Raw genomic sequence first — 23,347 nt, forward strand, 5'->3', positions numbered from 1 at the left:
CTTTATTGTTCTGTACTTTTAAAATAATCATAAATTCACTTTTAAAACCAAATATTTGCAAGAAAAGCTTAGGCAAATCCTGAAAATAAGAGAATTCTATTTTAGGATTAATTTCTTGAATTCAAATGTCAGCTATTTGAAATTGTTACTGAGAACTAGCTGGTCTGAGCTAGGAATATAATTTCCATCTGATATCTTTTTTTCCCTTATTCTAAGCATTTTACATAAGAAATTAAAATTTGCAGTAAAAGGTTTGTCTGATCAGCTGGCTTCAAAGATCTCTTGGGGGCAATGCAGTAAGGAGCACTAAACACGTCTCTAAATAAATAAATTATCATTATTATGGTGTCCAAGTATATCAATTACCTGTAGAAGATTTAAAGGCCGAAGATTTGATGCATTTTTCAAACCAAAGGGGCTGCCTGTTGAAGAAAACATCTTTTTATTAGTAGGAAGTCTTTACTTAATTATATATGTGTATTGCAATCAATACATCTTTCCACTGTATTATTATAGAAAAATTCCACTGGGATTATTTCTAAACATTTGGAAGCTGGAAAACCAGCAATTGTAAACTCTATACTTGGCACTTTCTGTAATGCTGATAAGTTGATAAGGTCATAGTTACCCAGATTCAGTCTTAAAGGGAATTGACTAAACAGAAAAAAATCTGTATCACTATTAAGGCCTGTACCCTGTAACCTACAACCTGTTACCACATTTACACAAAGGTGACTGTGGAGAATATCATAGCAGTTATTCTTCAGGGATTCTTCTTCTGGCTTTACAAGGTTTTACTGCATGTACAGTAAATCTAGAAATGCCCAAAGACCTACTGAAGTAACAGCCTCTCAGTTTCTTAATCATTAACAGAAAACAATCCCACCCCAAATCCTAGCAACTGCCCCCCAAGGGCTTCTGGCAAGATGTTATCTGACTTCTAGAGCTTCTGGCATTACTCCACATGGCACTCTCCAAAGCCATGCCAAAAAAAAGATGTACATGTAGTAAGTAAGCTATGAGGTGGGCACAGAACCAACCCAAATGCTCCCGTGTTATCAGAGGCTGCCAAACAGAACCCTCAGAGGTCTTCCATGGCCATGGTCAGCTCACTACACCCATCTGCTATCTGGGCAACAGCACAGCATGTAAAGATCTGTGAGATCAAACTGGTAAAGGCTGAAAGTGCTTGAAAGGACAGAATTAGAATTCAAAGCGATCCTAGTGAACTGAAGAAAGGGTCCAAAATTCAGTAACATTGAATTAAAAAAAAAGACAAATGAACAAGTGAGTAACTAGCTTTGTGTCTATACAGCAAGAAAGGACAGGAGGAGTTACAGCAAGCCACAGACGTACCCAAATCATCCATATCACAAACTACAGAACACACAAAAGAAAAGAACCTGTTCACACACGTTTACATTTATAAAACTCACTGTCACAAGCTGCTGTAGATTCCAAAAATACATGGGTTCAAAAACCAATTGGATAAATCCAGAATTCTAGCACGGGGATATTAAGCACAAAGATCCATGTATATACTCTTCAGCTGAGAAAGTCTCAAAGCTGTAGATTGCCAGAAGAGGTACAGTCATATATATACAAGGGATGTCTCACTTCACACTTTTGTCTCATCTTAAATTTTTCCTGAGTATCCTCTAATGGCGACTGTCAGAATATAGACTGGATGGATTTTTGGCCTGAACAACCAGTAAAGGTATTCTTAGGTCAACTTAATGCTGTTGCAAAAAAAATACAGATAAAAAACAAGCAGACCTCATTTGGGGAAATGTTAACAGGAATGTTGTTAAAGAGATGAGATGCATTTACTCTGCTGTGCTCCACAGTGGTAAATCAGCCAAGCTGAGGCTTGTGTCCAGTTTTGGTTATCACTTTTTAAGAAGGATGTAAGCAAATTGGACAGTCTAGAAGAGAGTGACAGGATTATGAAAGGTTTGAAAAATACGACCTATCAGAAAGAGAAGACAAATGTGGGACATGACAGCATGTTTGATACTTAGAAGGGAGAGAGAAAGGTGAACTACTATTTTTCGTGTCTGCAAGGAACAGGATTGAAAGAAAAAATAAAAATCACAATTAAGGAGGATGCATTGTAGTTAGAAGGAAACATTCTGTACAGATAATGAACTACTCCAAACAACTACTGAGGAAATAGACTCTTCTTTAGTGAAAGTACTTAAGAATAGTTTAGATAAACATTGGTTCAGTATCATTTAGACACTTTCTTTTTCTTTTTTATATGTCCAGAAAAAATAAAATAAGAATTTAAATCCTGCTGTAATAAACACTGAGGCATACAAAGTTATATCACCATATTTAAAGGCAGTAAGGAAGTGATTGTCCTATCAGAATAAAGCAGTACCAGTGACAGAATAAAATACCCTGCACATTTAAAACATTGAGGCCTCTTTCTAAGTTCAGTAATGCCTTTTTTCTGGCAGTCATTATCAAAGTTGCATTTGAATTTGGAGTTTCTCTCAAACTTTCTCCCGAGCACATCAAACATTCCAGCTTTAGAGGGTTTCCCCACTCTAGGTCCTCAAAACCTCAATCTCAAACACAGCCTCCATGCTGAATGCAGTAATACCTATGTTGCTCCTGAGGTCCAGTCATCAAATCCACAATCTGTTTACACAAGGGCCACTCTGACCACTGTTCTCACAAGGTTTTCACAACATCCCTATGTGCAGAGTAGCTTTTCAGCTCATTCACACTAACCTGCTTGGGAGGCAGACTGCATTGTAGCGGGCAGCGCACCTGGTACCAGACCTCCTGATGGTAAAATGCCACTCAGATTTATACCTGCAGGGGCTATGGCACCAGTGTTGCACCCCAACATAGGGTTGGAACCACTCAGCAGTGTCTGTGCTCCACTGTAGAAGAGGAAAGACAACACATCAAACCCAAGTGGTACGAGTAAATCTGAGTAACTAAATTCTTCCCCTCTTTCTCATGACAAGTAAATCAATTGTTTACTGCAAATGGGATTATGGATAAAGAATTAGGAAAGCTAGGGCATAATAAAAACTGTGTAAATCCATATTCCATATACAGGTGTTTGGTATAATCGAGGAGAAATAATACACAAGAGGTTCTTTTATTCTAGAAGCACTGAGAGATCAACGGTCTTCAGAATGATTGTACTATCGCAACAAAAAAGTTAAAGAACAGGTTTGTGTTTTCTTTTTGCACCACAATAAAAAGATCTCTCTAATTAATCAGTGAGGAACTGCTGAACACCTTAGATAAGGAACTCAAGTGTCTGATACCAGCACTGAAACACTGTGTGTCTTACACTGACCATCTTATACTGATCACAGAATTTCATTTAGTCTGAAAAGCAGTTCACATACCATACATCTACTCCTGAGAGCAGCATTTATCATTTTTTCCTAAATCACAAAATGAGTTTTAAGATTCAAAGAACATTTAACCTCAATGTTTGAATAAATTGTTAGAAAACAGATTTGTTGTTTTCTTATATTTTACACACACACTTGAATATCAAACCTCTCCATTTTTCATTTAGAGCAGTCTGTAGATGATTTTCCACCTCCTCTCTCATTAATAGAAAGGTTTTCAAATGTAAAGAGCACGATCTAAATTGAGGTTAAGCCATATGAAATTAAACTACATGCATCTAAAAAGCTAAAAGCAAAAAAGGTCTTAATAGATCTTTTCAATATTCTGATAGTATGTGCCTTATATTTGAGAAATACAAATAGTTTCTAGTGGCTCTGCACTTTGTAATTACAAAATGAATGATCTTTTTATACTGCAGATTTGGAAAAATACCTATTCTAATGGATGCTGGATAGTTCTGTACCATTCCCACCCTCCCCAGCCTACTGCCCCAACCAACCCACCCAGGGCAAATAAAGAAACCATCATAACAAAAACCCCACACTTACCACACAGAGCTCAATACATTGATGAAGTTAAGTCCTGCAGAGTTTGCCATGACCTGGGTGGATGCTGTTCCTGTAGTAACGGATGTTACCATGGTGGAAAGAGGAATGGTCATTACAGGCAGTGCCTGGCTCAGAGACATTTGCTGCTGAGCAAATGGGGTTAACAAAGTGGGCTGAGGGGTGAAGCCTGAATCTTGGGGAGTAGGGGTGGCAGAAGGGGTAATAGGAGTTGAGCTCTGAGCATCAGGAGGGTGTGGGGTCGATGAAGGGGTGTTGGTTGGAGTAGGAGTAGATGGTTTAGGAGTTCCAGACCCTGCTCATTGAGAAAAATAGAAAGTGCTAGTTTGTTATAAAAGGCCAGTCCTTTTTGTATAATAAGGTTAATGGAATCTTATTTAGGACTGACAATTTGTCCCATTTTTTAGACTGCAAGTGTTAATTCCTACATGACACGAGTGTTGCAGCACGCACTCTGTTAAGGATGCAGCATAATCACACAGAAAACCCACTCTCCATGCTTAACTCCTCAAGCCATACACTGGTTTGTATCCTCCATTAAGAACTCCATTATTTTGGGTACATTAAGCCATAACTCCATTCAGAAATACTTCAAAGAAAACAATTTCTTAGTGACCATTTTAGCCTAATGAATGTTTTTGTCCTAAAATGTTAAACACAGTCCATATGCACTGCCTGCACAATAGCAAAGTGTTAAAAACGTATCATGGGAAACAACAGAGTCAACAAAGAACATGTATGATTTCAATAACCATGGGGTTGATCTAAATTTCTTCAGATAGCTAAGCTCCCACTTGCCACATTGTGATCAAATAAAAATAATTTTTAAGAGCTAAGAACCAGAGGATAATACTGCATCTTTAAATGTTACTGTGTAATTCCTTCTGCTTAAGTGTAGCACGTACAGCTCAATTTGTTGTGGATGCAGTAAGCACAGTTTATCAAGACAAAAACAAAACAAAAGCCCAAAAAGCTTGAGCTAAGCTTTTTTTTTTTTTTAGCTTTCATGTCCTGCAGAAAGAAAGGAAATACAGGTGAATGTTCAGCTGTTGTGACCAGAACCTTAGGGTAACAACTGTGTGCAGCATGTTTACACAATTCGTAGCACTAATGTAAAAACAGAGGAAATAAGTTAGAGGAAAACTTTTACAAGTTTTCTTTTTTTCTTTGTGCAAAACAAGAAGGCAGAAAAGTGACACCTTTTGAGCTACCCAGATTCTAAATTATTTAATGTAAAAAAGCCATATTATAATCCTGTGCAGGGTACTGGAATGTGCAGTATACAATTATTCAGAAACTGCAGCTACGATTTCTCTTTGCACAAATCTGTTCCAGAAATGTCTCAAGACACACACATATTTTAAAAAATGTTTATGATCTATAGCTATGATTACAATGATCCTGCCAGTTTTAATGAAAACATTTCAATTAGGATGCCACTTATTGTTGAAATTTACACTTTAACACCTGAGAATATGGTGCTATCATCATCAGCATCACCACCACACTTGCCATCAGCAATGATTTGTAAAACAGTGTAGGAGTGTTTTAAAAAAATCATCTCATCGTTTATTGTATCACCACCTTGGGACTGATCAGATTATATACATACAGAGAGATACAACTGCACCAGCTCCTGTAACATTTAAAAAACCAGATGCTTCAATTATGTAAAGGCAAACTGATCTAACACACTGTTTTTACAATGGAGGGAAAAAAAATAAAAAAAAAATCTACACTTTGGAATTTCATCTCATCACATCATCTACCAGCCTTTCATAAAAGAGACCATACTAATTGCATAAAATGTACTGAAACGTATACACAGAGGGTGCATACATATATACAGAAAAAACAAACACAGTTACAATAACATAAAATACATACAGTGAACAAGAGACCTGCCTCAAGCTGCACAACTTATACAATTTAGGGTACACTGTACACTTAGGTTTCATCGTTCCACAGGTTAAGAAGTTTATCTCAGGAAGCATTTATGCAAAAGCCTAAGATTTAATGGAGAATTTAGGTCGTGACTCACTTTGTGAAGAGCTGGCAGGAGACATGGCAGCTGGGGAGAGCATGCTAACTTGGTTAAGATCCATGGATTGCTTCCGAGAAAGGCCAGGAGGCTTAGAAGGAGGAGGAGGAGGAGTGGGAGATTTTAGATGACCACTTGACTGTTGTGGACTAAAAATATTACCTGAAAAAGCATAATTAAAATACATTATTCTTTTGTGAGTACATGTTAACTCAAATATTTGTCAGGATACAATATAAGCAGAAATAAAATTTTTAAAATGCTCTTTTCATAGATAAGATACTGACTTTTTTTAATTAAACCTTTAGTAAAGGGATATCATGCCATTTTACAACAGGCAGAATACATAAAAAGTAGACACCAGAGTCAGCGAATAGTTACCTGAAGAGCTACTTCCTGAACTTGAAGGTAATTTGATGGGAGGAGGTCGGTGTTTTACACCTTTCCCCAACACTGAAGACTGAACAGAGCCTGATATACTTTCTGGCTGCTAGGAGGAAAAAGAAATTAACACTACCACAGCAATAACGTGAGCTTCCACATATCTGACAGAAAAGACAATTCAATTTACTTGTATTAGATTTCTCAAAATCGTAACAAAATTCTTTTCAAATATTTCAGATTTTTATTTATTTTAAAAACATAATGTATGACCAACTCTCTTTAGATAAAATGCTTACCACTAAGAAACAGATTTAAAGTGCAGGTAAAATTTAAACCAGGAACAAAAAAAATTAAAAAAATTAAGGAATTGCCTTTCTCATCACAATTCTGAAATCCTCCTTTGTAATTTTCACAAACATAAGAGTGACAGATGCACTTTAAATAAAGAGACAATTTGGTCTTACTAGAAAAGTTACATAATTCCATTCATTCACTACCTGTATGTATCTGTCATTTCCAACCAAGATGGATTTAAAGAACAGAAACAGATTTCCCGATTCCGGGAGTAGGAATTTAAATGCATTCAGGACCATCCCAAATGTGCAGAAATCAATAAACATTTTCCCACTGACTTTAGTGGGATCAGAACTCCACTAATCTTTAGAGGAACAGTGTTCCCTTTTTGTTTGTTCTTATAACCTACATATCATGTTGTTTGAACATAAATCACCATCAGATAATTAAGTCTGAAGTTCTCAGTCACTCACAGCAGACCTTAAATTCATAATTCCAATAGCTGACACCATCAAAAGACAACAGTGAAACACATTTACAGTTATAACCTATATATTTTTACCTGCAAAGCAAGCATCTCATAAATGAATATAATATCTAAATAAACATACAGTCCACAAACTGCTCAAACTAGAAAACGGGTCTACCAATATAGTGAATAGAGTATTTCAGTGTTGGAGCCTAAATTAGATGTGCATGGGCTAACAAATCAGAGCATTCAGCATTGTGCAGAATCAACCTTTTTGGAGAGCTGAGCTTCCACTGATTCTCAGTAAGGAAAGACACTCCCCTCCACAAGTTTCTTATTGCTGGCTTATAAAAATACTATATTTTGAGGAAAATTCTGAGGACTACCTTTTCTTCTACTATGAAAATCTGCTTTCTTCATTCTGAAAATAAAGACTAATGCCTCATCCAAAAGGGGACTAGATGATTAAACACAGTAAACTGAGTACCTTTGGTCCTGCTTTTGGTGAGGATGTGGACAGGCAGGCAAGATGATTTCCAGAACTACCCTCCCACTTTAAATTATTCTATGATTTTTATACACATACACACACACAACCAACCATTCATACCCCCTTCCCTAAGTGCTTTTCTGGCTGACACCAAGACCTACCTTTCAGAGCAACGCTGCTGCACTTTAAAAGTAGGCATTTAAGGGAAAGATACAGCAAAGGAACTAGCCCAACAGATGCAAAATTCATTTACCAGTTGGAGTGTAAACACAGCTCACCCCCAGAGCACTGAGTCTGACCAAGGAAGCCAGAAGCAGCAAGTAAAACCCAAGGCAATGCCAACAAGCATAAGAATTGAGGAAGGCAGGAATTTCTCCTGGATGTGTGCAGTCAAACATGCATTTACAGTTTTTGGTGGTGTTTGGTTTTGGTTTTAAAGCTCTCCTCTTCAAATTAAAGAGAAAATAATTTTAGTAATATGAAAGGTGAAAGAAAAGAAGTTCAGCTCCTACACCTGCTTTATGTTTATAGACCTGTAAAATAAAATACATGGTTGCATTCTGCTGTACAACTCTGCGAAAGGTTCATCTGAGCAGGGGAAAATGCTGCTACAAAACCTTGGTGCTAACTACACTACACATGGAAAAACATGGCTAAAAGACAACAGCTGAACAGTGAAAACAAACAGAAGCGTTTCCCTCCAACTCTTCCAATATACTCACATTGAAAGATTGTGACAATAAAGCATTTAAAAATTCATTCCGACTGAAATGTTTAGGTTGTTTTACTTTTTAAATGTGGATAGAAAAAAAATACTGTAATAATTCAGTAATCAAGTGCAAGTAAAAGAAATGTATAGCTTGATAAACTCACTTCCATTTCCTTCCCTGGAGAAAGATGACTAAGATTGACGGATCCACCTGAATTATGAAATATTTTCACAGGACACTTAGCTTCATTTTGTACTAACTCCTGATACTGGTTCACCACTCTGAAATAAATGAGGACACAAAATGATTAACAACTCTGAAGGTCTAAAGGAGATACATATATGTGAACATTGAACTGTATATGTTACATAGTCTTACAAGATATATTTTTTACATAAGGTAAATTATGTAAGTATGGATCCATATAAAATTGAGATGCATATATAGAGAGATATAGATTTGTTTTATATATCTTCCTAATTTAAGTTCCTAAGCTCTTTTCTTAAACTTATTCCATTTTATTTTTTCTTTAAATCACAATTTAAGAAACATTACTCCAGAGGAATATGCAAAATAGTAGGCAGAACAGTTCCCTTCCCAAAGCAACTGCAGTTCTTTGGGACTCGAGTCAATGGGGATTCCACTCAATTCACAGGGTTCCAACATCTTTTATAAAGTGTGTGTCCCTCTGTTTATGCTCCATGTGGAACAGTCAACACTCCTTTAACTTAAGGTCTATGTCATATGAGGACTCTGAAGGCAGGGGATAAACTAAGAGCTCCAAACCGAAAGCACATCCAAGAACCAGTTATCACAGCAACAGTGATCACTCTTCTTTGAGCACTAGGACAGCCAGCTAATGAGCAATGATAACTACAGGAATTTAAAGCATCAATAGCATCATGGGAAAAAAAAACCTTAAAATACTGTTCTACTAAATCAAATAGTACAGCTCTGCTAATCTGAGAGAGCTGTGTAGAGGGAAATACCATTTCACAAACAGGAGCAAAATATCCAGTGACCTTGCAGACTTGAAAATCAAGCCAAAGACCTGTTGTCACTTAACTCTCTGGCAGACTGACCCTCGATGAAAAACTGCTAGAACATTTCCATTAGCTTACACTTAAATGCAAGGAACCCCACTTTATTTTGGTGCAGCACTGACCCAAGATGCTGCTATGTGACTAACACAGATTTAAGGGCCTCGAGATACACAGCAGAGGAAAGAGGCAGTGTACTTTTTTTCAGCAATTAGATTTTAGACTGCCTTAAAATCACAGTGGAATCGGAGCAATAAATGCTTATTTGGTTCTCAGCCAACCAATCCTCCACCTCAGCTTACAGCATAAACAGGAAAAGTCTGTCAGCACAAAGAGGGCAGGAAAGAACATAAGCAAAGAATTGCTTGATCAAAGTAATTAAAACAAAGAACATGTTTCCTTGCTCTGTTTTCAAAGCTCTATGTTAAAGAGAAACTTGAATGTATAGCAGTCAACTATGGTGACTGTGGAAGCCCTATCAAACACCTCTGGGTCACGATCAGAGGGGTCATCTCCAATGGGGATCTTACAGTAGGCATCTACTGCTGACCTCCAGACCAAGATGATGTGGACAACAAAGCATTATTTGGGTTACTTAAGCAAGCTTCAGCTCAATAGAATCCAGACTTCATGATGACTCCAACTACCCAGACATTTGTTGGAAGAACAATACAGCAGCTCATGCCATCCAACAAGTTCCTGGAACAAGTAGAGGACTAGGAGAGTTTCCTCATACAAATGTTAGGTGTGCCAACCAGGGACGAGGCACTGCTGAACTTGCTACTCACAACCCCAAACCACCTACTTTGTGATACCTCAGTTAGTGATAGCCTTGGCTGCTGTGATCACAGTATTGTGAGGTTTGGAAAGGTTAGTAATAAGACAAAAGTTCTAGATTTTAAAAGAGCAAATTTCAGCTTGCTGAGAGTTCAGTTGGGACAGATTCTGTGGGAAGCTCCCATGGAGGACAGAGGAGCTAGTGAGTGCTGAGAGTTCTTCCAGAATGCTCTGCTGGAAGCACAAAACCAGTTCATCCCCATTAAAGGTAAGGGAAGAAAGTAGAGCAGGAGACTCCCTTGGCTTAACTATGAGCTTCTGAGTTTGCTGAAAACCAAAAGAGAAGTGTACCAGAGATGGTAAAGTGGACAAATACCTGTTGAGAATAACAGCATTGCCAGGGTGTGCAGAAATACAGTTAGAAAAGCAAAAGTTCAGCCTGCATTGAAATTGGCCACGGGAGTCAAGAACTGTAAGAAAGGGTTCTTCAGGTACATAAAAACCACACAGTAAGAAGGAAAATATTGGCCCACTGTTAAAGAGGAGAGGTGAATCAGTCACCAACAGCAATGAAAGGGCAGAGGTTCTCAACACTTTATCCACATAATCACAGAACAGTTGGGGTGGGAAGGGACCTCTGGGGATGACTGAGACCAATCCCCCTGGCAAAGCAGGTAGGCCTGGATTAGGTTGCACAGGAGCACATCCAGGTGGGTTGTGAAGGTCCCCAGAGGAGGAGACTCCACAAACTCTCAGAGGCACCTGTGCCAGGGCTACATCACACTCATATTAAAGAAGTTATTCCTCATGTTCAGATGGAAGTTCCTGTGTTCCAGTTTGTGCCTGTTGCCAGGCACCACTGAAAAGAGACTGGCCTCATCCTCTTGACACTCACCCTTTAGGTATTTATAGGCATTGATGAGATCCCCCTCTTGGGCTTCCCCAGGCTTAACAGACCCAGGTCTCCCAGCCTTTCCTTGTAAAAGACATGCTCCAGCCCCATAAATCATCCTTGCAGTCCTCCACTGGCCTCTCTCCAGTAGTTCACTGTCTCTCTTCACCTGTGGAGCCCAGAACTGGACACAATGCTCCAGGCATGCCCTCATGTCTGGAGGGCAGAGTAGATGGGGAGGAGAACCTCCCTCAGCCTGCTAGCCACACTCTTCTTAATGCGCCTCTGTCTGTGCCAGCACTGTTGGGCCCCAGGCCTTTGGAACAAAAGTCCAGGTCAAGGCAAACACAGACCCACCATCAGTGAAGGAAAACATTGTATGCAAACTACTGCAGGAGCTCAAACCCTACAAATCAATGGGCCAAGAGTCATCCACCCAAGGGAGTGAAGAGAGCTGGCTGCTGCCAGCGTGAGGCCACTCCCCATCACCTTTCAAGAAGTCATGTAGATCAGGGGAACATCCCAGAAGACTAGAAGGTTAATGTCACTCCCATCATCAAGAAGGGCTTAAAGGAGGAAAGGAAATTATAGACCCATCAGTTTTACTCCAACCCCTGAGCAAGTTATTGAATGAATCCTGTTGGGGGTATCAGAAGTCAAACACAGCATGTGATTGGGAAAAGCCAACACAGATACACCAAGGGCAAATGGTGCTTGGCAAACCTCATCCTCTTCTATGACAAAGTAACCTGCCCAGTTGATGCAGGGCAAGCAGAAACAGAGCCTACCTCTATTTCTCCAGGGCTCTCGATACAGTTCCCCACAGCCTCCTCCTAGAGAAATTCAGTCTAGACAAGTGGTCTGTGCAGTGGGTGGGGAACTGGCTGACAGATCACCCTCAGAGGGTGGTGGTAAATAGCTCCTTTTCAAACTCCAACTTGTCACAAGTGGGGTGTGCTAAGGATAGATATTGGGTCAGTCCAATGCTGTTTCATCTCTTCATAAGTGATCTGGTTGAGGGGATCAAGTGTATCCTCATGAAGTTTCCTGATAACACCAAACAGAGTGGGGTAACACTTCAGAAGGGAGACCCACCCTGCAGGACAACCAGGATAGGCTGGAAGAGTAGTCTAACAAGAACCTGATGAAGTTCAACAAGGACAAGGATAAGATCTTGCCCCCGGGAAAACAATCCAGGAGTGCAGTACAGGCTGGGATCCACTGGCTGGAGAGTAGCTCTGAGGAAAGGGACCTGGGGGTCCTGGTGGACAACAAGCTCAGTAAGAGCAAACAGTGTGCTGCTGTGGCAAAGAAAGCCAACAGGATGTTGGGTTACATCAACAAGGGCCTCACCAGCAGAGATAAATATTCATTACCCTACTCTACTCAGTGCACGTCAGACCACAGCTGGAAAACTGTTCAGTCTTGGTCCCTGCTATATAAAAAAAGATGTGGACAGTCTGGAGAGGGTCCAGAGAAGGACCACAAAGATGACCAAAGACTGGGAAACTTCCACACGAGGAAAGGCTGAGAGAGTTGCATTTGTTGAGATGTGAGGCAAGAAGGCTTAGGGGAGACCTTATCAGTATGTTCCAGTATTTAAAGGGTGGCTACAAAGAAGATGGAGACTCCTTTTTCACAAGGAGTCACAAGGAAGAGAGAGGGCTAACAAGTGCAGGTTAATCCCAGGGACATTCCAAGTAGCCACAAGAGGAAAATTTTTCATGACAATCAGCCATAGGGATAATCTCCCAAGGGAAGTGGTAGATTCCTCAACACTGGACATTTTTAAGCTTCAGCTGGACAAATGATGGGCCATCTTATTTAGACTGTGCTTTTCCCAAGAAAGGTTGGACCAGACAACCCTTGAGGTCTTTTCCAACCTGGTATTGTATGATTCATTTTTGACCAAATCAAGGACTCATCTCCCTGCCAGGGACATAAGAAGAGGGTGTGGGGTTATAAAAGCTGTGGCATGTAGATCACCTTGAGGTGTCCAATGAAGCCATAAAACCACAAATTACTTTGGCAGAAACTGCTTTTTAAAGGTTCTGTGCTCATACACAGAAAGAAGCACAGGTATCTGTGATGTGATGAATACTGACAAATATTTGAAGAAATAGATATATTGCTACCCTGATTTATCCCACAATTCCTCCTTGTAGTCATTCTACAAGTAAAATATACTGGAAAACTGTTTTGTTACTTGCTTCTCTAAGAAAGCTGAATCAAGTAATGCACAACACACAAAACCTGTATGTATTTATATATAAAAGTTGGATACATCTACGTCCTAGTATACATTTAAAATTCAAAAGAGCAATTCTCATGATTGCTAATTTACCATATGAAATGTCAAGATGAAATTCCTGCTAGGTGCTCTCAAAATTTTCTTATTACCTGTGTAACCAAGAATAATTGTGCAAATATAACTGTAACAACATAGTTGAAATTTAGGTAGCAGGGCAAGCTGTATTCATATAGTTACTTTCCTCTATTCCTCCTTGCTTGTTGAATACAGAAACTGCATTCTGAATCCTACTTCTTGTTATGATGATTCATTTACCTTATTTTCCTCATCCATTCCACATCAGCTTCCATAACCATAACATTTAACAGTCATAGTGGCTAAAAGGAACAAAATTATTTGGGATTGAGCTCAGAGGTTGTAGATACTAATTTACCTTTCAGCATCAGTCTTCGAACCAATAAGGAACCTGAAATGTAAAATGTATATTACATTTTCAGTCATGAATTGGACTAGAAGAACATGTTTTTATAATCACAAGGCTTTGAATGGTTGTCAGTGCTTCTCTTTTTTTCAGACCTGCAGAAAATACATGAGATACTGTGTCCATTTTATAGACTTGGTATTCTTTAGTACTTGAAAAACAAACTTGGCTTTGCAACTATACACACAATATATACACATTGTCTAACATGGTCTCCTTTAAGAGCAAATTACCTACAAAACAAAGGGCAAAATACAGAAGTTTTATATTTTATATAAAAAAAAGGAAGTGAATAACTACTACAGAATTGCCACAGTAGAAAGTACAAAGGAAAAGTCATGTATAGATCAATGTATTAACACACTTACACTGAAATATAAACACAAGTGTCCTGTGGGTATGTAAAAATCAGCCCTACCTTTAACATTTGAACAAACATTTTGTTCCCATTCTTTGAACACACTATGCAAATTCTGATTCCTCATGGTTTTCCAAAAATCCTAAATAAGCACTTCTCTTCTTTTAAGCAGGCTTGCAAACTTATTACTTCAGTGATTTTTTTCTTTTGTAGTAAACACTACAAAACTTTGCTCTTTTGTTTTACAGCAGAACAAAAACGTCTTCTGCACACTTCACCTTATATAGCAGTTTTCTAATGAGGAAGTAGCCAAATTTTGAGGAACTTCAAATGGTAATATCTTAAAAATAATGGGCTAGGGCAGAGATTTAAAAAAAAAAACCAAAACAACAAAACCAAACCAAACCCCAGGCAATCCTTTTATTTCTCATCCTTATTACACAAGTGTAAGCTAGCACTGCTGCCCTGGGTAGAGCTGTACTAACTACTCGTGCTGGTCTTGGCTGAGATGTGGTTCATTTTTTCCATATAGCCACTGTGGGTTGTGTTTCAGATTTGTGCTGAAAACAATACTGATAATACAGGGATGTTTTTGTTACTGCTGAGCAGTGCCTACAGAGTTAAAACCTTTTCTAGTTCTCACACCACCCTACCAGTATGTAGGCAGAAGAAGGTGGGAGGGCACACAGCTGGGACACTGACCAAAGGGATAAAAAGCTGAAGGATGATGTTTTGTCTTTCCAAGTAACCACTGGATGTGATGGAGCCCTGCTCTCCTGGAGATGGCTGAACACCTGCCTGCTGGCTGTGGTTAATGGATTCCTTGGTTTGCTTTGCTTGCACACATAGCTTTTGTTTTACCTATTCAATTGTCTTGATCTCAACATACAAGTTTTCTCACTTCTACCCTTGTGATTCTCTCCCCCACCTCCCAGGCAGAGGGGTTGGAGTGAGCAAGTGGCTGTGTGGGGCTTAGTTGCTCTCTGGAGTTAATCCACTACAGTATGGAAACAAACAGTAAATAACTTGGCCTAGGGATAAAACATCCTGAGTATTAAGGACAAGTCAAGATTTTAATTAAAAATAAGGTAGGAATTACATACTAGATCAAAATAACTTTCATTAACAGAACTGGTTGGCTCAGGCTCACTGCTCCTTGTCCTACTGAAATGAATTGGTTCTACTCTGCTGCACAGGTTCCTCCATATGAAGCATCTGGTACCCAAAACTGAAATAGCCAAGTATAGAGAATCTTTGCAGAACACAGCCAGCAACAGCAGATTCAAAACTATTCTTCTTCTTAGGAGCTCCTGTTTTTCTTCATCACTTACTTAGCCTAAATTTCTCTGCGTAAGGATAAACAGAATATAATCAAGTCTTATGTTTTCACAGCAACAGGAAAATTGACAATAATAAAAGAGTGCTAACAATGTCTCACAGTGTTTCTACAATCTGAGTTTTTTTTTGTGTGTGCATTTTTTTTTTTAAATATATCTTTAAATAAAAAGAACATTAAGATTTAATGTTAATATTTCAGCAATGTGATGGTTGCTTGAACACATTTTGTTTTGTTTTAGTTTTTTTTTGTTAAAAAAATTTAGGTTCATTGGCTGAATTTTTCAAACAAAACTCTTAAATCAGATTTCTGGCTCTGGAGTATTTTTATGACTGAAAATTGTAACTAATGTTTGTCTTCATCTATCAGATAACAACAGAGTTTAAAAGAACATGTAACTTACTGTGATGGAGTTAATAGGTTGTCATTTTCCTCATCACCTTTGAGTGTCTGAATTTTACCATAGTACAAAGGATTTCCAAGAGACTGAAAAATGGTCAGTTTTGTTTTTTGAAGCTGATTACCAACTTCACATTCAAACACATAATCATCTTTCATTTCCTAAAAAGACAGAGGAAAACAACCAAGTAAGACTTTAACATGTGATGATAGAAATGGCTAGTAAAATATGTCAGTTCTACACAATATAGCAAGGAACATTCTATAATAAAGGAAGTAATGCAATCCTTCTTACAGAGTGTTATTGAAAAGAAAGTGATTTGAGAAGTTATCTAAAGAGTTGAGAGTAATAAGAGTTCATCATCTGTTAAAAATACAAAAATATATCACATGATTGTTCAGGGTTTGTGATATGGGAAGGCAGTCTGGGTACACAAAACCAGTTCTATGTAAATTATGACTGCAAAAAAGTTCTGAGTACAATGCTGGAGGTGAAAATTGAGATCTATGGGAAAGCAGGACTTTTTTCTAATATGAAACTTCAAAGACATCATGATACTGGTAATAATGATAGTATCTTGTCTCCAAAATGACAAAGAATTAAATATATTATTTTTACCTAATTATATAGAATTACTACTTTTTAATCAAACCATGTAATTTGTGCCCAGTGTCGTAAGGTTCAACTTAAACAATGCAAAACCAGCTTTATGTAAGAGGTATTTCTTAATCTGTTTCCAAATTTAACCTTTTGATTTTAACAGAAGCTCTTTTACATCAGTCTTTGAATACCTGAGTAAAGAAAACTCTTTGCTGAGCAGAGTACTGCTCCCTGTAAATGACTATGCTTTCTTTTACTATATGGCAACAGCATGTATCACTTGGGAGATTAAAGTTGCATTGCCTTGTAATTCTGGAAAACCTGGGGAAACTACAAGACTAATCACATGCATCCTGCTCTGTATGAAATTGCACGTATCTGTGGTACTCCTTCTGTGTCTATATAGCACATGGTAGATTAATTAAATTGGGGAGGGAAGAGTATTCCCACAGTACTTTGATTTTTTTTATTTTTTTTTTTTAAATAAGAAGCATTTCAACAAGAGACAGAGAAGTTTGGCCAAAGGTCTGAACTACTCACATGTGCTGGCCAGACAGTTGGTTGTGAGTCATCAGGCTTGATAGACTTTTCCACTTTGGCATATTTTTCCACCTTTAAAAAAAATGGAGATATCAGAGAAGAAGAAAGAACAACAGTCATATTGGACCACAGTGTAAGTGAATGTAGCACAGCTGCTTGTTTTAAATGGTGGCTAACATGACAGTCTTAAAAAGTGAGTGCAAGAAACAGGCAAGGATAGTTTGTTACTTTGTACAGCCTTCCCACCCCCCTTTTTGTTATGCATTTAGGAAAACTACATTGGAAAACCTTCAGAACTTCACATCTACTCCATTACAGCATATTTGCTATGTTAAACTTCACAGAAGTATGAAACATGGCTCAAAACTACAGACTGAAATCACTGTCTGTGGTGTGGAGTGGCTAAGGAATTTCACAATACCAGTGACTCCTAAGGACTAGGATTAGGTCAGGAACAATGCTGTTGGAGTGCAAAGACAGAGAAGGTTTGTACAAACTTACAGAATCATTGAATGTGTAATGTGCACTCTTGCCAGTCCTTTAAATGGAAAGCTATAATCTTGTCTAGTCTACTGAGTCCCTTCTGTATGCTTAACAGTATGTGTCTTGGCAGTGCCAGAAACTGAGAATGTGAATGCCCCTGAGAGAAGAATGCATACAGAGTGAGCAGAATTCCAAGCTGTAATTCTCTGTACAAAAACCCTAAACTAATAAAAATATTAAGTCCCATGGTATCACACCACATCAAAAAAGAGGAATTTCTATCAAGCCGAGAAGTGACTAATTTTAAAATAATCTCCTTACCTCATTTCTTTTCCTATTTTTTTATATATCAGAGAAGTTCAAACAGACATTTGCTCATTGAACCCACAGATGAACAATACTAATGGTCTGTTTGCACTGTTAACTCATCCAAACTACCACATTCCAGTTGCAATCTATTCCAAAGTAGTTTAGCTTGTGTTTATACCTCACAGTACAGAAAAATAATCTTAAATGCTCAAGTCACTCCCATTTTTTAAAGGTCATTCTTTAATACTGGGTACTCTTCAATCACTTCATACAATACAGCATTCAATACAAGTGCTAGTAACTGCTAATGGTAACAACTGGACTTACATCCACTTCAGAAGGTGCAGTCAAGTAGCAAGGGTTCTGTTTCCACATATCTACACACTGGAAAGTGAAAAAGCAGTATTAATGTATTAAACATTTTAAATAAATAGTTAGAAATATACTCATCTATATCTCAGAACACTTACATTTCCAGCTTTAGAAATTTTGAGGTCATACTGCTGGGTTCCTTTCCTCTCCTTTCTTTTCTGTAAGTAGTCGAGTAGTCTGAGTTGAGGTGGAGTTGGGTAGTGAGCTACTTCCTGCTGTCTGTTCAGAGATGACCTTGAGTACCTTTTGAAGCACCTATGGTAAAATGACAGGTAAGCTTGTAAAGCCATCAAAACAAAATTCCCCACTGCCTGCATACACACTCAAAAACGTGCAAGGAAACGTTACTTAAATCGTGACTAAGAGACAGGTTTTGAAATACTAACTTAAAATTGCTATTCTGGATTACACTGTACAATATAAACTCTTGCTTTCATTGTTTTTTAAAAATACTAGTACTCTTCATGTGTTTCAGCACTAAGAACAGGATTATTTCTGAAGTGTCTTAATTAAAGCACATTGCAAGCTTGGCAACTTCTCAGTTACTCCTTCTGACAATGTTTCTATGTTATCACAGACTTGAGTTCTGTAAAAAGATCTGTTTGCTGCTTTTGTAAGTACAACATTACAAATGCTGTAACTACTCTCCCCTCTTTGTCTCACTGCTACATTTCCCATTGGTCCTTTAATGCTTTTCTGGGCATATATATAATCCCTTTGTCTTTTTTTCTAGTGGAATGTTCATTGACCACCAAGCTCTAATTTTAAAGACAGTTTTAACAATTTCACTATTTGTGCTTTTTTAGACATTACTACTGGCTCTACATTAGCATATATACATCTATTCATGCACATTCAACACAAACCTAGTTTTAAATATTTCAATAATTAGTATATTTTCAATCTAGAGTGAATGCAACTCTTTTACTGGAACAAATGTGAACCACATCAAGCTTTTGTGAATAAAAGTGAACTACCATGAACAAATGAACAATGTCAACATTTTGTATACAGTGCATCCCACATAACTTCAAAGTTTTCTCAGAGGCTAAAATGCCCACGTGTCTTTTTAGCCTGAATGTCAATCATATAAATAATTCCCTTGATTTCCTCATTCAGGTTTAAACTCATATACAGCTTTTAGCAAATCACAGCCCAATAGGCAACATATCCATTTACATGTTTTACATTACTAAGCTGACATCTGACACTGCTTACACCTGAATTATGCAAACAAAAGGACAAAACAAACCTGCAATATAACATATTATGTTAAGAAAATGGCATATGTAAACACTCTTTTGATATACAAAAATAAGCATATTATAGTATGTACTATAAATACAGTCCAATATTAAGCACTTAAAAATAAGTTACAACTTCTTGACTGTTCCTCATACTCCAAATATTTAAATAGATATTGCATAGGAGAAGCAGAATTTTCATATAAAGCACTACTTATATTTTTATTTGAAACACTTCATAAAGTTTCAAAGAAAGTCTCAACATGCTTCACTGCCAAGTACCGTTTCATGGGGCGAGTATTCATCTTCTGCTTGTTGTACAGGAGTCTGTTTGTAGTACAGGTCACTGCTATTGAAGGATCAAGACACAAAGGCTCTGCTGTAGCCAAAATAAGTTGGCTTTCAAGTAGGAGTTTGTCCTCCTGTAAGATACACAGTTATTAATAAGTGTAAAGATATGAAGATTTGTACACTAATTGATCTATATACACCTTCACACATGTGCACATTACATTAAAACACACTGAAAAAAAAGTATTTGGATAGTCAACAAAAGAAAATATTCAACAGTCAAGTATCACTAATCATTATTATAAGTTACAGAGCTTTGGGTGAGATTTAGGGGGATGTTCTTTTGTTTTGGTTTGGTTTCTTGTTTGTTTTAAGCACAGTACTAGTGGCAATGAAACCCATTTTCTGCCAGTAAGTTATATAACAATGGACTGGCAGTGAGGGCCATAAAGATGATCTGACTGGGACTCTAGGTCATAATCTGAAATGCATTTGAGCATGACTGCAGCTCTGAAATTCAAACACACACACTGAGTACACCATACTATTCAGCATTTAACTAACCATAACTATACAACTGTAGTTCCTTAGGATTCTCTTTACATTAACACCATCAACAGCAAAATAATGCCAGAGGAGCAGTTCTGTCATTAGACTCCAACTGCTGTTCTGGGGCTGTTTGTTGAAGATGAATGAAGTAAACTACTTAGATATTATATATCTTAGATATACTCAATACTGTCAGTCTGCATTACCAAAAATTAGGGTTTGATTCTACAAAACTCTTAGTAAATCCTACTGTTTTCTATGGCAACTTACAGGAAGATGTTATTAACAAGTAAATCTGGCAGCTCTCTGGTGTGTGTACCATGCACCATATAGAATCAGTATTATCAGATTTTATTAAACAAATAAATATTTTAAGTAAATTTTATTTTATTGTGTATTTACCACATCTCTATAAAGTTTTAAAATAACTGTTAACCTACCTGGGTCCATTTGTGGTTGTCACTTGTTATAGAATTAAATCCTATTGTTTTCTATGGGAACTTATGGGAAGATGTTATTAACAAGTGAATTTGGCAGCTCTCTGGAGTGTGTACCATGCACCATTATGCATATCACTCACAGTTTGAATTAGTAAAATATAGAATCAGTATTATCAGGTTTTATTAAACAAATAAATAAATAAGTATATAAAGTACATTTTGTTTTATTGTGCATTTACCACATAACTATAAAGTTTTAAAATAACTGTTAACCTACCTGGGTCCATTTGTGGTTGTCACTTGTTATAGAATTCACATCACAAATTAAAGTCTAAGGAAGACGACATAACCGTAATTAGCTTCCAGGTAAATAAGATTTCTTAAAATAGGTTCAGTAGTAGTTCATATCCAGCCTAGGAACTACCACAACACTGAGGAATGACTTAAAATGCTCCTTACCTGCATTGTAGGACGCAGAAGAATGTGCTTGCTTTGGTACGTTGGAGATTTCATGTTGCCAGACTGCCTGTAGTCACGTATTTCTGCTATGACACATCCACAGTGAAAAATATTAACCTAGTTGAAACAAAAAAACCCAACTTGTAAATAGAGGCCCCTGCCTCCAAAAAGAAGTTTGTTATACATGATATAAAGTTCTAAAACTAGTCCCTACTTTTGTCAAACCAGTAATGTTCATGACATACCTAGACATTCCTAAAATACAAGCTCCAAATTGAGTGTTTTCATATGCCAGCATTTAAGAAATTTCCATGCCAAGTATTTCATAATGAGAAAGAACAAAGGACATTGTACTAGAGCACAAAGTTGAAGTTGTCTGGCAGCTTCAACCATAGCAATCTCTCTTCTATCCCTTTCTCACCAATAGTATTTTTCTCCCCTTACATATATATAAATGAAATATTTATTTTGGGCATTAAATATTAAAACTCCAAATGCAGAAGTTTTACTTCTTGTGGTTGGAATCACCTATGTAAAGAATTCAAAAATATCAAGGCTTATCTGTGAACAAAACATACGTCCTTTTTGAAAACAAAACATTCAAACCTGAGATTTTTCTAAAAGATCAACCAAAATAGGTGGCAGCTCCTCTGCATCCAAATATTCAAGCAGCTCTCCTTCCTCATACGGCAGCCGAATGGTCTCAGAATCTGAATTTAAACAAAACACATTGCTTTTCTTTTGCCTTTAAAGTTCAAACTTTAACAATGTGAAATCTACACTAAGCTTCCACAGCAAGAGGCAGGACCAGTGGAAACCCATCCAAACAGGCAATTTTTTTTGCATAGTATTTTTACAACCATTTTTGTTCCCAGAACTTGGTCTTGCTGTTTTTTAATAGCTCAATGGGACAAAATATTTGCTCCCAGGTGATACACTGTGTGCTTTTACTGCATGTCACAGTACCAGTGGCATGAAGATGCAGCCAAGCTGGAACACAGATACCTTTACACAGTCCTGGATTTAGGAAACAGTAAAAGGAACAATTTGACAGGAGGAACGTGAAGCAAGAGAAATTCAGATAAGCAACTGGGGAAACTAAAGAGAAGGATGATGCAGGGTTATCAAACAGACTTACACCTGCTGATTTACTCTGCACCATTAGAGACCATTTCTGAGCACATCACAGCTTTATGTAAATTTTTAGTGTTAACTACAGTTGGTTTTCCTGTTGATGATATTTTGTTTGTTTGTTTTCCCCACAAGGGACGGTGTTCGAAGTGAAACAGTTCAATGCAAGCAACAACACATTCTAACTATTTATAGAGCATTCTGAGCATTTTCAAAAATTAGAGAGCAAAAATATTACCTGAACCATTTTTTCCCCTGAGCATAAGTGAATAACCCTCATTTCCTGGATAGAGGTTCACCACCAGACAGGACAATGTCTCCTGCATAACCAGCTTCTCAAGTAAGTTCACATTTCGCCTCAGCTTCTGCTTTAAAAGTAAACATTGCTCATGAACATAATACTATCAAGTAGTTAGTAGACACTAAAACAATTGCTGGAATACAAGTACTATTTAGGTTAATGATGAAGTATGTCTAAACAAGCTCACTTAAATTTAATTGGACTACATTCAACAGAATATATACATTATTATACTTATACCCATTTTTTTTTAAGAAACACTCATTTAAATGAAAAACCTTGAACTGTAAGTCCACACACAACACAGTTAACAAGAATGACCCTGTGCTACAATGCTGTAAATCTGAAGTGCACTACTATCTCTGTCATTTCTACAAGCATAATTTATACCCACATTCATATATTATACATCCATAACAACAACAAATATTTATTTCCATGATGAAAATATTGAATTACAGCATTTGGAAGCTTTCTTGATTGCATTGCCTTGTCTGTATCTGCTGAAATCTGATCCAGCAGCTGTAGAGACTCTTCCCTTATTTAATTTTAAGAACAATCTTTTCCACATAGAACAGATTTTAAAAAATGACCTATTGTGTTTCAAAGACCCTCCCTATGCATCCCACAAATGTAAACATTGTAGAAGTCTCCTTAGAATTTAAAACAATGAATTCTAAACCTCAGATAATTTTACAACTTCTGGTTGGAGGCAAGATTTTATAGCTGAATACCAGGTCTGGGTAGAGCCATTG

The 23,347-nt window shown here is 37.4% G+C and overlaps 1 protein-coding gene across 1 annotated transcript in view; it reads right to left on the reverse strand.

Annotated features, from left to right (window-relative positions):
* Positions 1-366: 366 nt before the first annotated feature.
* SUPT20H (suppressor of Ty 20 homolog (S. cerevisiae)) overlaps positions 367-23,347 on the reverse strand; it is a gene marked incomplete at both ends in the record, with an annotated part of 28,494 nt that continues 5,513 nt past the window's right edge. Inside the window, 16 exons of the mRNA XM_008950331.1 lie at positions 367-422; positions 2,740-2,894; positions 3,933-4,245; positions 5,992-6,153; positions 6,373-6,481; positions 8,502-8,619; positions 13,732-13,764; positions 15,877-16,034; positions 17,014-17,085; positions 18,133-18,189; positions 18,276-18,432; positions 19,704-19,843; positions 20,979-21,032; positions 21,161-21,277; positions 21,767-21,870; positions 22,530-22,659. Of these exons, the coding sequence (XP_008948579.1) occupies positions 367-422; positions 2,740-2,894; positions 3,933-4,245; positions 5,992-6,153; positions 6,373-6,481; positions 8,502-8,619; positions 13,732-13,764; positions 15,877-16,034; positions 17,014-17,085; positions 18,133-18,189; positions 18,276-18,432; positions 19,704-19,843; positions 20,979-21,032; positions 21,161-21,277; positions 21,767-21,870; positions 22,530-22,659 (1,935 nt within the window). The remainder of the gene's footprint in view (positions 423-2,739; positions 2,895-3,932; positions 4,246-5,991; positions 6,154-6,372; positions 6,482-8,501; positions 8,620-13,731; positions 13,765-15,876; positions 16,035-17,013; positions 17,086-18,132; positions 18,190-18,275; positions 18,433-19,703; positions 19,844-20,978; positions 21,033-21,160; positions 21,278-21,766; positions 21,871-22,529; positions 22,660-23,347) is intronic.

Source organism: Merops nubicus, unplaced genomic scaffold, assembly GCF_000691845.1.
Source record: "Merops nubicus isolate BGI_N331 unplaced genomic scaffold, ASM69184v1 scaffold13572, whole genome shotgun sequence".
NCBI classification, from domain to species: domain Eukaryota; kingdom Metazoa; phylum Chordata; class Aves; order Coraciiformes; family Meropidae; genus Merops; species Merops nubicus.